Source organism: Pelodiscus sinensis, chromosome 15 (assembly GCF_049634645.1).
Source record: "Pelodiscus sinensis isolate JC-2024 chromosome 15, ASM4963464v1, whole genome shotgun sequence".
Classification (NCBI taxonomy): domain Eukaryota; kingdom Metazoa; phylum Chordata; order Testudines; family Trionychidae; genus Pelodiscus; species Pelodiscus sinensis.
Window position 1 is genome coordinate 31160500 of NC_134725.1, and position 16169 is coordinate 31176668.

The window sequence follows — 16169 nt, forward strand, 5'->3', positions numbered from 1 at the left end:
ATCTTTGTTAAGGCCCATTCATAAAGTGTCAAATTTAAGCATGAATGACAGTTCTGAGGCTTCCCTTTGTAGTCTGGTGTTAAAGTCTCTGAAGCAGGATGCATGTAATAAGGTCATTGAGACAGTGCTCAGTCTGGCTGAAATGGCAACAAACTGTTTTTTCTTTGTGGAAATGTCTGATGTCTGTTTTGAGGGCATTGATTCTTTGGTGAAGTGTCTGAGAAGTTTGTCCAATATACACAGCAGACAGACACTGCTGGCACATGATGGCATAAATTATATTTCTGGATGAACAGGAATATGTGTTCTTGATCTTGTAACTGACATGGTTAGGCGCAATGATGGTGTCAGCAGAGTAAATATATGGACAAAGCCTAGCCCCTCAAACCTAACCTACAGAAAGTAGAAGGAACTGAAGCTGCCTTCATTTTACTACAGAGATGTAGACTACAGAGACTATAGGTCTTACTAAATAAAGTGCCATTTTTCATCCAAGAAATCCATCACTTGGATCAAGATGCAATACTGTATGATGAAACCTGTCATCTGCACAAGTCACACTTCTGTCGGAGAGGTGGCCACTTGCAAACCATAATAGAATTGCAGCTGAAAGTGGTAGTTAATGTTATGATAGCTGCCTTTGAACTACAAAAAACTGAACCAGCAAGATTAAGGTTCTTCCTCTGCAGATATGTCTGCATGGATGAGACATTGGTACCCATGTGAAACTTCAATGAAGTTAGCACAGAACTATGCTGCCATAAAATAGGATAGGACAAGCAGAATACATTATTTGAGTCTATATTTTATTTCTTCAACATCCTTGTGCTGAACATTCGGAAAGTGAAGCACAATTTAAAGAAGCTCATACAAAGACTTGGAAAATTTTGTTTTTTTTTTCCAAATATGACATCATCAACTTGGTCACTTTTGAAGAAAGAAATAAAAGGAAAGTCTGGAGAACAGTTTCATTGCTGACCTTTTGAAAATGTAGGCTTAACTCTTGAAGTATATTTGCAATATTTATAGTAAGGGTCTAGTATTTAAATTTAAAGTTTCATAAAGCACTGTGGGTATATGTAATTTGGTATCAAATATTTATCAACTACTGAGCACCGTACTACATTAATATAATCTCTTATCCTGTGACAGTACATAATTATTAACATTTACGTTTTACAGAAAGAGAATACAATGAAATGGTTAAGTTTCCTGCCAAAGGACACAGCCAGTGCAAGAACATAGGTAAGAATTTAGAAATCCCCAGCTCTCACTCCTGTGCTCTTACAACTAAGTCCCTGTTTCTCTTTCCATAATGCTGTTACCATGACTCTCCTCTTCTTGATAAGGTATTTATGTAGCTCAACTCAACTCAGGTACAATGTCTAGTTTTTAACCAAGTCATACTTTTCAAATGATTTGCTCCTGGTCACATGACACCATTTTATAGTCCTTTGTTCTGACTGCTTTACCACACAATTACTACATATCTAAAAACCTCTAGAACTTTTTACTAACGAAGGTTTGGGAACTTGAAAAAAATAAATATGCATCAAGTTATAGGTGTATTGACATAATTAATATTGCAACTATCTATGCTCTAATGTCTTCAATAAAAAAGGCATCAGTTACATTTTACTCACAACATGAAGATCCTGAATGCGAACGTTTAGTCCTTCAATAACTTCTCTGCGTTCCTCAGTGGTATTGGGATAGGGATATACATGACAATGATAGCTGAAAGAAAACAGGCACCTGTATTAAACATCCAGGCACTTGAAAAAGATCTATAAATGTGTAAATCAGCCTTTATGGGTGAGAATCTTACCTCATGAGCAAACATGTGAAAAAACATTGTGAGGCAATAAACCAGTGATGAACAAGGTTTCTGTATTTACCATCTTTCCCTTTCATAGATCTTGGATCAAAATATATCTTGTGTCAAGACGAGGGCCAGAACTAGAGAAGGACCCTGCAGCTAAGAGCTAAGGATCATCATGGTTTTTACAATCCTGCACAGAACTTTGGCATGCCATTTTTGCTACACTCTCCTTCATTTTCATAATTCACTCCATTCAACTAGTCAAATCACCAGAAAATGTGTAATAATTTCAGACAAGTCGCTCAATCAATTTTACTGATGGTTTTAAAACAACTCTCTGTACTTCTGATTTAATCATAGTCTAGAAGACAGTTCAACAGACTGGGAATATGGATTTAGATTCTCTTCAGAGCTCTGCCCCAGATCATGTCTGACTTCGGTCAAATCACTAAACCTCTTTGTGTTTGTTTTCATTTTATGAGAATTACAAATGAAAAAGCAGCATTATATGTTCCTTAGCCTACTTAAAGGCAGAGATACTGAACCAAAATACTGCCAATGAATGGTTTTACAACTAAAACACAAAACTGCAAAAACAACCAAAATACTGCTGCTTACATTTGACAAAGATAAAAATAAATAGGGCTTATGAAAACAGTAAACAACATACAATTCATCTTTAGTCAAAATTCAAAGAAGAAACAAAAGAAACGTAAGCATATATCCGGTTGACAGGGTCATGCTTTAGCTGCAAACTGAATCCTTGTGTAGGAACCTGAGAAGGATTTGTGCATTCTTTGTACATTACATAATTATAAAACTAAATTACAACTGGAAAAATACCTAAAGCAAAAATAATGAAAATTAAATCTTAAAAAATTTCCTATGAAATCAGCATTTCCAGTAATGAAATAATCACTGTTAGTAAAAACTAAACATTATTCAAGATTCAGTAAGAATTAAATAAGTTTTATTTCTCACCAGTCACATATCTTCTTAACTTTCTGGCCAATCTGTTCACCCCAAAAGGATATTAGAAACACAAACCATTTTGTGATTTCACCCTAAAATAAATCAATACATGGATGTTGTTCGTTTTAATTATGATTTATAATTTCACCACCATTTGACAATATCTGGTTACCAGTTACTCTTATTGTTTTAAAAAAACAAAAAATTACAAAATTTCTGAAGCAAAAATAATGAATTTGGATAATCAGAGAAAGAACATTAGCAAAATAAAATTTGCATCATCTTAAAAGAAAAATTTAAAAAAGGAAAAAAATATGTTACTGCACTTTATGTTAGACTAAACACTTTTTAGGAGTGAATACAAGAGAGATTAATTTTTTCTACTCTTTTTGTTATACACCTTAGAACTATAGTGTATATACACACACACACACACACACACACACACACACACACAACTCTTGAGGAACTATAGTGTTACAAATTAGATCCATAATATTTTCAATAGAAAATACAGCATACAGCAATGTGAGGAAGTCTTAACTGTCTTAGAATCTTTTAATGTTTAAAGTTTAGAAGAGTCTTTGCAGATTATCAAATGTTTATTTGTTATTACCATAGCAGATAAAATGACTACATAATAAAGTACAGAGCAATTGGTTAATAAATACCTGAGTAGTCATTAAACCCATGTAATTTACTCAAAACTATCCTGCCATAAAACCATCACCATTCCACAATGAGACTCCAGATCTGTCAAGATGAACTAAAGAAATGGCTGATTTTTACTCCTGCATTGATAACAGGAACAGGACCAACATCTGTTTTGTTAAACAGTGGAGTATAAAAGAATTTAAACAACTTCCTACAGATATTGAGAATTCATTATCATTCTCTTTTTATCTACTGCTAAAAACTAATGACCTTTCTCCTTACCATTATTTTATCTAACTGTATGATGAGTAAACATCATGAAATGGTAGCTATTATGTTTACTCACTGTATCTGGATCTTCCAGACAGTCATCCAGCTCTGCATAAGTAAGAATGGTATATCCTTTGCAGACTCTCCATAGCATTTTTTCAAATGCTTCAATTTTTGCTTGGTGAACTAAACCAGATACAAATCTATATAAAAACACAGATAAGAGTAAACCAACACCCATAAGAAAACCTAACAATATATTTTTCTAAGAAGATTCTAATTATAATAGTTAATGTCGTACCAAACAAAAACTGACCAATTTTCTTTTATGTCCACTCTACAATGTATAATACACAAATAATTCATTCTACATAGGGAAGAAATAGGTGGAGTACTGGTCTGAGCTCACATTTGTGAATCAGCTCTGACAACTTCCCTCTTTAGCCAAGGGAAAGTTACTCAATTGTTCTGTGCCTCACAAATTTCCCATTTGCAAAATATGATATTATCTACTTCACGAGGTATAGTGAGGATTTATGTTTGTACATCAGTTTGAAAATATGTGTTTAAGTATTAAACATTTTACTATCTTTACAACTTCAACACCAGTTCATTAAAATGCTACATAATTACTTTGGGATTTAAAAAAAGGCAACACACTAAGAACATAAGAACGGCCGTACTGGGTCAGACCAAAGGTCCATCTAGCTCAGTATCCTGTCTACCGACAGTGGCCAGCACCAGGTGCCCCAGAGAGGGTGGACCGAAGACAATAATCAAGCAATTTATCTCCTGGCATCCCTTTCCAGCCTCTGACAAACAGAGGCCAAGGACACCATTTTATCCCCTGGCTAATAGCCTTTTATGGACCTAACCTCCATGAAATGATCTAGCTTCTCTTTAAACTCTATTATAGTCCTAGCCTTTACAGCTTCCTCTGGAAAGGAGTTCCACAGGTTGACAACACGCTGTGTTTCTTTTATTAGTTTTAAACCTGCTACCCATTAATTTCATTTGGTGTCCTCTAGTTCTTCTATTATGGGAACTAATAAATAACTTTTCTTTATCAGCCCTCTCCACACCACTCATGATTTTATAGACCTCTATCATATCCTACTAGATTGTAATCCCACTAGATTGTTACATTATATTATTACTAGAAGATTTACCATGCATTGCCTGGGTCCTTCAGGACAGGAGATTATTAGTGTGGGGAGTGCAGGCGTCAAGGGAGGGCCTTGGGGATAGAGGATAAGGGCCAGAGGCTGGGGGCATGAAGGATGAAGGAGTCAGAGTGGAGTCTTAAGGAGTGATCAGGGTAGGGGGATGGGGAACTGGGGGTGTGAGAGCTGGGGAATAAAGAGGAGCTCAGGGCAGGGCAGTCCCAGCTGCCACCTTCTCTTCCCTTCCCACCCTCCCGTCGGAGTCTTCTCTCTCTCCTGAAATCCTACCTGGCTGGCACAGCCTTCCCCCTCCAGCACTGTGGCCAAGTGTGGGGGGGAAAGGTTTGGCACAGGAGGACTACTTATCTGGTCTGGTGGTAGCCAATATGGTGTGCCCCAGATCCAGCTGGCCACTCTTTTGGTGGTGCAGCTGCCCCCAATGGTCACTCTGCAACGTAGCTTTTCTCTGTTCTCAGTACCCCTAGTATCATGTCCCTCCTCTCTGTGCCCCTGCCTTTCCATGTTATGGAAAACAGTCCCATCCCAGTTCCTGTTATCCTGGAACAACCAAGCCCTGATTTTCCTTTAAGTTAGGATAAGAAGAAGCTGTATACCAAACTTGGTAGTCCTAGCTCTTGCCATATAGGAGGAATTTTTGACCAAACTGACAGACAAACAGAGATGCACATTTCTAAAATATATAGACAGACAAGCATATATTGTGCTAATACAGATATTTTATCAGTTTAATATATATTTTTATAGTGTTCGGAGGCCAATCCTGCCACTATTAAGTTAATGTAAAAATCTGGCTCAATAAGTCTAAGACACAGTGCAACATATTCTCAGCTAATATAAATTAGCACTGCTCATTTGAAGTCAATGAGCTGCACCAATTTACGCCATCTGAGGATGTGGCCAAATATTTAGAGTAGTTTTACAACAGTATCAAGACTTGATCTGTCGCACTTAACCAATACAATTTCTGCTCACATATTTTAACATTACCTACCCCAGTTTGGCACCCAGCCTATGCATACAAGTGTAGTCCATCAAAGGATCATTTTCTAAAGACGGAAATTCCTCATAATTGGTATGTAAACAGGATTCATACTGACAAACAAAAGATAGATATAACTTTCAGGAAGCCAATATTTTTGTCAATTTTATATCATAAAATTAACTTTAAAAATTAAAGATATCCCATATAGAATTTCAGACAAGCAAGGTTTCAGGATCTCAGGTAAATTGCTTTTGTCAACATTAAAAAATGTTGCAAAAATTCTAAGACAGTATTGTAACTGCAACTTGTGTATATAAAAAAAATTGTTCCTTCACCCAATTTCTTGTAAGTTGCAATAACAGTATTTGTATTATTGTATTTTTAGCTTGCTAATTATTTAGCATAGGAGCTGCCTTTTTATGATGTGTGTTTACCAAGCACAACGGGTTCCCAATCCCTTACTGGGATCTACAAGACCTAAACAATACAAATAATAATAAAGGACAAGACACTGCATGTTGTTTAAAGACTGCCAAGTTATATAATTACTAATATGCTTACAAGACAAAATTTTACATGAAAATACAATCTTGCATATGTAGCATACACAGTACCTCAACAGCTCTTTTGACAAAGGCTTGTGTGACTCGTAACATGTGTGTATATTCTGTCAACTCAAGCAGGTTTTTCTTCAACTTTTCTTTGTTTTTAGTCACTTCCCTTAATTCTGTCTCTAGTTTCTGCAACTGTTCCTAAAAAAATGGGAAAAAGTGTTATATCAGTTTCACTCTTCATTGCAAATGATGGTTATTTATTTGTAATTATTTACCAATTTTTACCAAACCTGATGATAAAAAAAACATCAAGGAGCATCAGAGGTAATTCTTGAATATGGTCATATTAAACAAAATATATACCTAAAATGAGAAATGTTTAACTATTATTCAGATAATAAATACAGTCAACTAGCAGTCTATTTTATAACTTGTTCTGGAACTGAAATTTTGGCATCAATGACAAATTAAGGCTGCTTCTGTGCATCCTTATCTTGAACCAGATTTCAACAGCTCTTAATAAGAGGTAGGGACTAAAAGGTGTTAAAGTATGAATGTCTGAATTTTTTAATGAGGAAATTATAAATCATAGTATTCATCGCCTCTTTGCATTTTACAAACATTTATTTATCCTGTGCTACTGTAAATATAAATCAATTCAACAGCTGCTTGTGTTCTATGCATTCATGCCCACCCAGTTTTCACATTCAGAACGGCCACTGACCTCCACTACAATATAGGGTACATTTCCAAATTGACTTACAAGACTAAAAGACTAGTTACAGTAGTTAATTTGTTTGAAAATCTTGACAAGCTAGGTATACTAGCATACTTGGTATATTAAACAAGATATGCAAACAAACCCTGAGTTAAACATACAAAAATTAAGAGTTAACTTTAGCTTTGTCAAAGAAAAGCTCATAAAATATTAGCACTCCAATGCCTAACATATCACTAGCATTAAAACGAAAAGCTACCAAGCTTTATAACAATTAAAAGACAGATACCAAAAACCCGCCGAGTATCTGCAGCTTTTGGTGTTCTAAAGGAGAACTGTAGGTTCTCAGGATTTGTTTCAAAATGAAGAAAAGCAAAATTCAGTGCAAAAATCCAATGCTACTTATTTCTGTAAAATTATTTCAAGAGTTACCTGGATTTCTAAAATGTGTTTAAGTTGAGGGGCAGCAGGGGCAGTATCTCCTTCAGGAAGAGGAATATCAGCTTTCTTAATTTCTTGCACTAGAAATCCTGGAGTAAGAACAAAAAAAAAGAATTGTATTATGAAACATTTTGGAAAACATGTTGCCTAGACAACTTATTTAGAGGGTCCAAACTTGCAAACACCTCCTGAAAGCTGCCAAGTACCCTGTCAGGTATAATTGAGGGTACTGTGTATATTGCAGAAGTAGGCACTAGAGAGCTTATCTTTTTCTGATTCTAGTATAGTCTGCTGAGGTACTAAGCACTGAGGGCCTTTAAAAAATATATAATGTGGTAGAGTTTTGTAGGCAAGGTCATTTAAAATACAAGGTATAATTTCACAGATACTTTAAAGAAAAATAAGTATCTTCAGCCATTAAGCCTTTGAAAAAAATCATTTTACATTTCATGATAACTCTTCTGGAAACTGCCTTCTGCAAAAACCGATGTCCTGCTCACTGATCCTCGAATTCAATAAAGATTCTTCAAAGCAAGATCAAGGTCTTGTGTTGACACAGAGCAATGGAACAGTTAAGACTGAGACTACAAAAAGGATGTGGGTTTTACTCATGGGTGGGCTAGAGGCGGCTAATGGGCTGGAGCTGGCCTGCAAAGTTGCTGGACCCAGCCTGTGGCCACCTCATCAGCGCTCTTACACTACACAGTTACACATGCTACTGGCTGCTAATTGCTCTGGATGCTGGGTAGAGACAGGGAAGCTTCCGTAGCAAAATCCCTCAGCTCCCATTGGCCCATTTCCGGACAATAGGAGTTGAAAAATTTTGCTGGAGGCAGGAGCAGAGCGCAAAGCCTCCTTCTTCCCTCCTCACTGTGCTGGATCAGAGCCACGTGGAGCAGCCAGCCCAGCAGAGAGGGATGGAATCCATCTCAGGTTTCTGCAGAGCTGAAGGTGGGAGCCACCCAGGTAAGTACCTTCTAGACAGAGCCTGCTTATGACACCCCACCTTCTCTCTCCCCCCAACTTCCTACCCCAGGGCACTACCTCCTCCTGCTCCAGATCACCATTCAAACCCTTTGTATCCCCTCTCCCCATCTCTTCAAGTCATAACAACCTCCTAGACCCTGCACCCCTACCTCAGGCCAGAATCCTCTCCTGCACCCATACTCCATCCCAACCCCTACACTCCCTCTCACACCCCTCCCCAGTCCTCTGCTGCATCCATACCTCCTCCCAGACCTTGCACCAAGTCACCACACAAACCCTCTGCACTAGGGATGTAAGTAACTAGCCGACTATCTGATAAGCATAAGCTTATCAGATAGTCAAGTAGTGACTCAATAACTACTTCTCCCCCCACACCAGCTGCCTCTATTATAGAGAGGCAGCAAGGAGGGGGAGCAGGCGCTGATGGGAACCAACTGAAAAGGATTTAAGCCAGCTCTGGCTCTGTGGGGGGGAAGGGAACAGAGGCATAGCAGGGAAACTGAAGCAGTGCTCTGCTCGCAACAGCTCTCACCGGAGCCCCTTCAGTCTTTGAAATGTACAAAAGCCTTGCAGGGGCCCAATATCACTTGAGCAGGAACCAAAGTTGAACACGGGGGGGGTGCATATAGAGCAAAGCGAAAGCCACAAAACTGGAGAAGTTGTGCCCTGATTTCCTTGCTTACCCTGAGCAGGGAGATATCTGCCAGGATGCTAGCCACCTGTGAAGAAGTGTGGCATCATGAGAAGTAGGTTCCTGCAAAAGGAATTTTCTAGCCATGGCTGGAATTTCTTTTGTCCTTTTGCACAGTCACCAGCCTTCCCCATCTCCTCACTCATGATTACTGTGCTTGCCAAGATGCTTTACTTGGGAGGGTGAACAGGAAAACGAGTGGGAAAAAGGGGTTGTAAGTGAAATGTTACAATGTGGAACTCAATATTAATTGATTCCTTTTTATGCACTGGGTTGAACAGCAGAGACTGCCATGGAGGTCCACATAAGAGAACTTACAATAGATAAGAAAGCGCCCTAAGAAACAAGGGAGGATTTGGTTCATGAAACGTTACATCTATCAGTGAGTGAGTGAGTGCAGACATAGGTAACAACACTTGGAAAAGGAGCTGAGAAAATGCAAGGACAACCAAGTTTTTTCCAGGCAAGCCCCAGAACACATGATCAGGTTGATGGAGGAACAGATGGAGATCCTCAAGTGTTTAGTGAAGCAGCAGTTAGTCATAGTGGCTACGTCTACACTGGCCCCTTTTCCGGAAGGGGCATGTTAATTTCAGCGATCGTAATAGGGAAATGCGCGGGGGATTTAAATATCCCCCGCGGCATTTAAATAAAAATGTCCGCCGCTTTTTTCCGGCTTTTAGAAAAGCCGGAAAAGAGCGTCTACACTGGCCCCGATCCTCCGGAAAAAGCGCCCTTTTCCGGAGGATCTTATTCCTACTTTGAATAAGCGCTTTTTCCGGAGGATCGGGGCCAGTGTAGACGCTCTTTTCCGGCTTTTCTAAAAGCCGGAAAAAAGCGGCGGACATTTTTATTTAAATGCCGCGGGGGATATTTAAATCCCCCGCGCATTTCCCTATTACGATCGCTGAAATTAACATGCCCCTTCCGGAAAAGGGGCCAGTGTAGACATAGCCCATGGGTCCTCTCCCCAGCAGATTCAAAATTCTGTATCCTGCAAACCCTCACATTCCTTTTTAATCTCTGAAAGTCTTCATTTTCCCATGCTTATCTACTCAGACCTATACACATTTGTCTGCACTTCCCTTACCAGCTGTCAAGAGTAATTTATTGTGTTTCAGTGCACTATTTTCTGATGAATAAAGGTACCCTTTTATTTACTATGGAATAACCTCACAGACCGGTCACTTTAATGGCATGTTCCCAGTCACGTTGCATTTGAGGGGACAAGGGGAGGGGATTACAGCCTGGAAGCAACTGTAACAGAGGTTTATTTCAATGCCCCTCATTTTCAAAATGCACCCTCAAAGCCTCCCAGATGTTAACAGCAGCCCTTTGAGCTCCTCTGACAGCTCTGATATCTGGCTGCTCAAACTTTGCAGCCTAGCACTCTGCTTCAGCGCTCCATCCCTGAACAAACAATTCCCCCTTATATTCATACAAATTATACAAACTACAAGCTGCAATAACCATAGAAATATTGTCCTCGGTGAGGCCTAGCTGCCATAGAAACATCTCTATCTTGTCTTCAGTCTCACAAAGGCAAATTGAACCACCATGCACCACCTGCTCAGACTGTTGTTAAAATGCTCCTTACTGCTGTCCAGGTGCCCTGTCATGACAGTTTCATGAGCCAGAACTACAAGAGATAAGCTTGGTCGCCGAGGATCACTATGGGCATTTCCACATTCCCCATGTAATCTTATGGTCTGGAAAAAAAAAGTTCCCGTCTGCAGCTTTCTGAACAGATGAGTGTTCCTGAAGATGCATGTACTGTGTACGTTTCCAGACCATTCTGCATTAATGTCTGTAAAATACTCAGGGTGATCCAAAAGCACCTGCAGCACAACTGAGAAGTATAGATTTCTGTTGAGGTACTCAGTGTCAGGGTGGGCTGGCACTAAAATCAAAATGTGTACACCATCTTTTTCCCCCAGTTGGGAAATCCCATGTCTGCAAAGTCAGCCACTATGTCATGTACATTCCTCCATAGCAGAAAGCAATTTATTGCCCTACACACTTGCAACAGAACAGCACCAGTTGTAAACTTCCCCACTCCAGATTTGTAACTGACCAGTAACAATCAGAAGTCTCCAACTTTCACACAGCAATTGCCACGTGCTTCTTAACCAAGAGAGCAGCTCTCATTCTGGTGTCCTTGTACAGCAGGTCAGGGGTCAACCCAGCACACGTCTCCAGGAAGGTTACTTTACGCATCCTAAAGTTCTGTAGTCATGGCTCCTCATCCCATACCTACTCTGTACAGCTGCTCTGTGATTGCCAAATGCAAAGAAAAGTTGCTGCTGCCCACATCACGCACACTCTGCCAAGTCTTCTTGCTCTGTCAGTAATATCAAGATGATCTCCACTCCCATGCATGAGGACTTCTCTTGAGTGCTCTGTTAACAGTTGTGAAGTACGGGATCCATTCTTTCTAGCTGCAAATGCCAGAGTGCACAGCCAATAATGGCAGTTGGAAAAAAGGCATGAAAGAATGCCAATAGCCCCTGAAAACATGGTGCCCAATAGCATAGTCTACACAGTTCTAAGATGCCCCACGCTCTGTTCTGTGGTCCCACAACACCTAGAGACAGATGGTATCACCAGGCACCATGGGATATATACCCACAGTGCATTGCTTCTGCGGTTGACGGGGAAGCCAAACAATCTATCAACAGAAGGAGCAAGTGTAAACATGCTTTAGCAACTGTTTTTGGTGACTTCTGCATATCAACATTAGTTTCCTTCACAAAACTTGGTAGTGGAGTCATACCCTCACTCTAAGAGCCATCTTTTTATTTTTACTCTGAGTACAGTGCCCTATTCACTGAACCATTCTAACTTCCAAATTTCTAACTATCAAAGACTCCATGGAATATATAAAAGAAACATGCAGATTTTAAGTACTCAGAATCTGTTGAGATCAACATAATAAAAAACACAAATAAGTAAGGCCAAGTCTACACTGATAGAGAAAAGTGATGTAAGAGACACAGTTCCAGCTACAACAATTGTGTAGCTGGAGTCAACATGCCATACATCAATTTCCTGGAGCGGCTCCACAGTGGGAGGTCAACAGGATAAACTCTCCCATAAACTTCCCTTATGCAATCGATGGAAGCACGCTTAGCATTTGGATCATTACTATAGCCCCGCTAAATCAAATCACAGAAGATCAATTGCTGGAGCACTGACCCTCCAATAAGTATAGACCAGCGGTGGCCAACTTGCAGCTCTTCTCCCCCAAAGGTGCGGCTCACGAAGCCACTCGTGCACACTCCCTCCCCCGCCCCAACAGCCTCCACCCTGGATCTCCCCACACTGATCCTTGGCTCCTTGTGCTCACCAGGGAAGCAATTCAAAATGGCGCCCAAGATGGCAGCTGAAGGGAGCCTGATATGGCCAAAAAACCTAAACTTGTTTCTTAAAGGGGCAGCCTCCTTCCCACCCCACCCTCCCTTCAACAATTCTGGTGCGGCTCTTCGCATTTTTTCTGCTACTGTTTCGGCTCTTTTTGTTAAATGGGTTGGTCACCCCTGGTATAGACAAAGCTTTGATCTCCAATGCAGTAGTACACTGATTATGTAATCTATTGTTAAGTAATGACACAGCTTAATACAGGCAGTCCCCGGGTTACATGGATCCGACTTACATCGGATCCCTACTTACAAACGGGGTGAGGTAACCCCGCACTAGCTGCTTCCCCGCAGCAGACCAGGGAGACGCGGAGCGGCTTTTCTCAGCAGACACCTCAGCTTGAGAATAAAGGACTGAGGGAAGTGAGGTGTGGGAGAATAAAACTGAGCTCTGGAGAAATGTTTGGCTAGAGTTTCCCCTACAATATGTACCAGTTCCGACTTGCATACAAATTCAACTTAAGAACAAACCTACAGTCCCTATCTTGTACGTAACCCGGGGACTGCCTGTATATTAGTTTAGATGTAGAGAAAGAATATTAAAACAAAGCTTACCAAGTATCCTTTCCATTTCTTCACACTTCTTCACTTCACCCACAAATTTTCTCTGAAATACACTTACACTGGGATTGAGCTGAGGGAGGAGGAGGAAAAAAACTCTTTAAATATTTATCAAAGCAGTAATTCCTCCAAACGTAACTGGTTCATTAACTTTAGGACTCCGATCTTGCAAACACCCGTGTTCAATAATTTTACAAACATGAACAGTCCAAATGGACTCAATAAAACTAGTAACAGGTGTAAACGTTTGCAGGATCAAGGCATATGAATGCCAACCAGCATTGTTTCATCTGAAGTCTGTTGCTGTGATACTAAAATTGGGTACTCTGGAATCAGACCCTCGTCTGTACTGTCCCTCCCTCCCAGCAAATGGTCCTCTTCATTTAAGAAGATATAGCTATTTCAGAGAAAGGTATTTCAAACAACAAAATTCAGTTAAAGCAGAACAATCAAAACCTCCTGCCTCTTTTTCAGAAGACTGTAAAAATAATTACATCCAATATAAAAATACCAATTTTTTTTCTTTTTAATTTAGTGCCCTTATGACTCCAAAATAAAGGCAAAGATTTAGGATTCACTCCTTCAGCCACTGCAGTGAATGAGAGATTTATCACTGAATGTCTGTGGAATCTGAAAGAGAATTCAAGTATCAAAATTTCATTTTCCTACAAAGCAAGACTCTCTCAAATTTATAAATTGTGTGTGCAGTGTCCATGAGTGTGTATGAAAATTTAGGGTTAGTATTAGCAACATGATTTTAGTATTATCCATTTGGAAATGGGCATGTATGTTATTTTCCATTATTTTCCTTTCCTCTGCAGCCCTAAAAATTAAGGGCCTGCAATAACCATGGAGTCATGCGAGCAGTCCTTTCAGGATTAATCCCACTGATTTCAAACAGTGCTACTCACAAAAGCAGAACCTAAAATGGTGTTTGTATATCAGGACATGAGATGTCTGTAAACGCTATTTATTATAAATAACTATCTTCCTGCCTACTACTTTCGGGCATTACTCTGTAGATATTCCTTTACAATTAAATGGATGTGTCCCTCACAGTCACTTTCAAGTAACTATGGGATGATGAGAGGCATTGGTGGCACTCACCAATGTAGGTAGCTTTGCAATATGCACACATTTTGGGGAGTTTTAGTTTAAGCCTTTCAACAACATATTGCTAGAATGAGCGCAGGCTCTTACAACGTTTAAAAAGCAGAGGCGCAGTATCTGGGACCAGATGCAAGCAGGAATAACTGAGTTCCAGTTTGCACCCAATCCCCTGCTGTGCCTCTGCCTCCCCTGCCCCTCTACAGAGATGGTGCTGGGGGGGAAACCAGCTTTTAAGCCAGCTCCCCCTAGCACTGGCTCCTGCTCCCCACTCCCTTGCTGCCTCGGGGGGAAGGCAAGAAGCAAACTAGCTGAGTAGTGACTTGACTAGTCACTTACATCCCTACACCCAACCCAGAATCTCTGGGACTACCATCACTTTCCAGTCATTATCACACTTCCTGGAAGCCTAATGTTGCATGACAGTAAAAGATTAAAAAATCTGTTTGGAGGCCTATCATTACATCACAATATAGTTATGTATCCACACTAGAGACATAAAATCCTGTTCAAAATATTAACTGGTTAAACTATATGTTCAATCAGTTGGCACCATGAGCAGGGGACCGCTGGAACATCCCCCCTTCCCATAGTGTGGTGGGCACAGTAAGGCACTGCCAAGGAGGGACGCTCCAGCAGAGTCAGGTGCTAATTAACTGGTTACTGATAAGCATCACTAGATAAAGGTGATGCTTACAAGTTAATCATTTACCCATTTACATCCCTACTCCATACAGCAAAAGTGTGAGAAAAACATCAGCTGCTCCTCAGTCTCTGGTAGCTTTACTACACTTAAAACACTGTAGCACTTCATAGAAGATGCTACTCATGCAAACAAGAGTGTCATTGTCAATGTAGGAAATCCACCTCCCAAAGAGGATGATAGATAGGTAGGTTGACATAAGAATCTTCTGCCTAGGGCTATCTTCACCAGGTACAGGTGGGTTTAACTGCATTGCTCAGGGTTGTGGATTTTTCACACTCCTGAGTGACTGGAGTTACACTGACTTAATTTCCTAGTGTAGACCAGGCCTGAGAATCCTTTTCATGTCCTGATATTGCTAAAATGAGACCGATATTCTCTACATAATCCCATAACAACCCACAGGGACCAGGCAGAAGGAATGGGCGAGAGTCAAGAGGTGTCGTCTCAACGTGAGGGGATGGGGAGCAGAAGTCAAGGAGGTGGAGTCTGAGGCAGAAGGGGATTGTGGCGTTGAGGGGAGAGAAAGAGGCAGGAGTCAGGAAAGGAGGCTGAAGGAAGAGGGGATGGCAGAAGGACTCTTCCCTCTGCCTCGGGCTGAGGGAATGGGGCAGGAAGAGGAATGGGGGGGCGAGAAGCACAGGTCAGAAGGGGGGCCGGGGGAGACGCTCAAGGGAAGCAGGTGGCAGTCTCCGAGGGAGAGAAGAGGCAAGAGAAGGAGGGGGGTCAGGAGAGAAGGCTCGGGGGGAGGAGATGGGCAGGAAGAAGAACGGGGGGCCTGGGGCAGGGGGACACTGGGCGGAGCGGGGAGCCCCCGCCGCCCATACTCACGTCTCTGAACTCGGCCAGGCCCCTCTCGCCCAGTTCGCTGAGGCACTCGTAGGCCGAGCCCGCCTGCAGGAAGAGCTGGGCCAGGCACATACGCTCGCTGCGGAATAGGGAGCCCATGCTGAGGCGGCGGCCGCCCGGCCCCTACCCGCCAAACGGGCGGACGAGGGTTACCGAGCCCTGAGGCGCGTCCGCGTCCCGCGGGAGCCGGTGGGCGCCCCCCTGCTTTGGGCCATAGAGCGCGCTCCCGCGTCGCGAGCGGCAGCTCCAGCCGCTTCC

At 41.3% G+C, this 16169-nt stretch overlaps 1 protein-coding gene across 2 annotated transcripts in view; it reads right to left on the reverse strand.

Moving 5' to 3' along the window:
• The window catches only part of ATP6V0A2 (ATPase H+ transporting V0 subunit a2), a 35336-nt gene extending 19167 nt beyond the window's left edge, over nucleotides 1-16169 (reverse strand). Inside the window, exons 1-8 of one of the 2 annotated variants that reach the window (XM_075898519.1) lie at nucleotides 15894-16169; nucleotides 13247-13325; nucleotides 7589-7686; nucleotides 6499-6636; nucleotides 5894-5994; nucleotides 3795-3921; nucleotides 2804-2886; nucleotides 1644-1737 (exon numbers count right to left, since the gene is read on the reverse strand). In XM_075898519.1, the coding sequence (XP_075754634.1) occupies nucleotides 1644-1737; nucleotides 2804-2886; nucleotides 3795-3921; nucleotides 5894-5994; nucleotides 6499-6636; nucleotides 7589-7686; nucleotides 13247-13325; nucleotides 15894-16010 (837 nt within the window). In that variant the 5' untranslated portion in view covers nucleotides 16011-16169. The remainder of the gene's footprint in view (nucleotides 1-1643; nucleotides 1738-2803; nucleotides 2887-3794; nucleotides 3922-5893; nucleotides 5995-6498; nucleotides 6637-7588; nucleotides 7687-13246; nucleotides 13326-15893) is intronic. The other variant, XM_075898518.1, reaches the window with a different exon arrangement.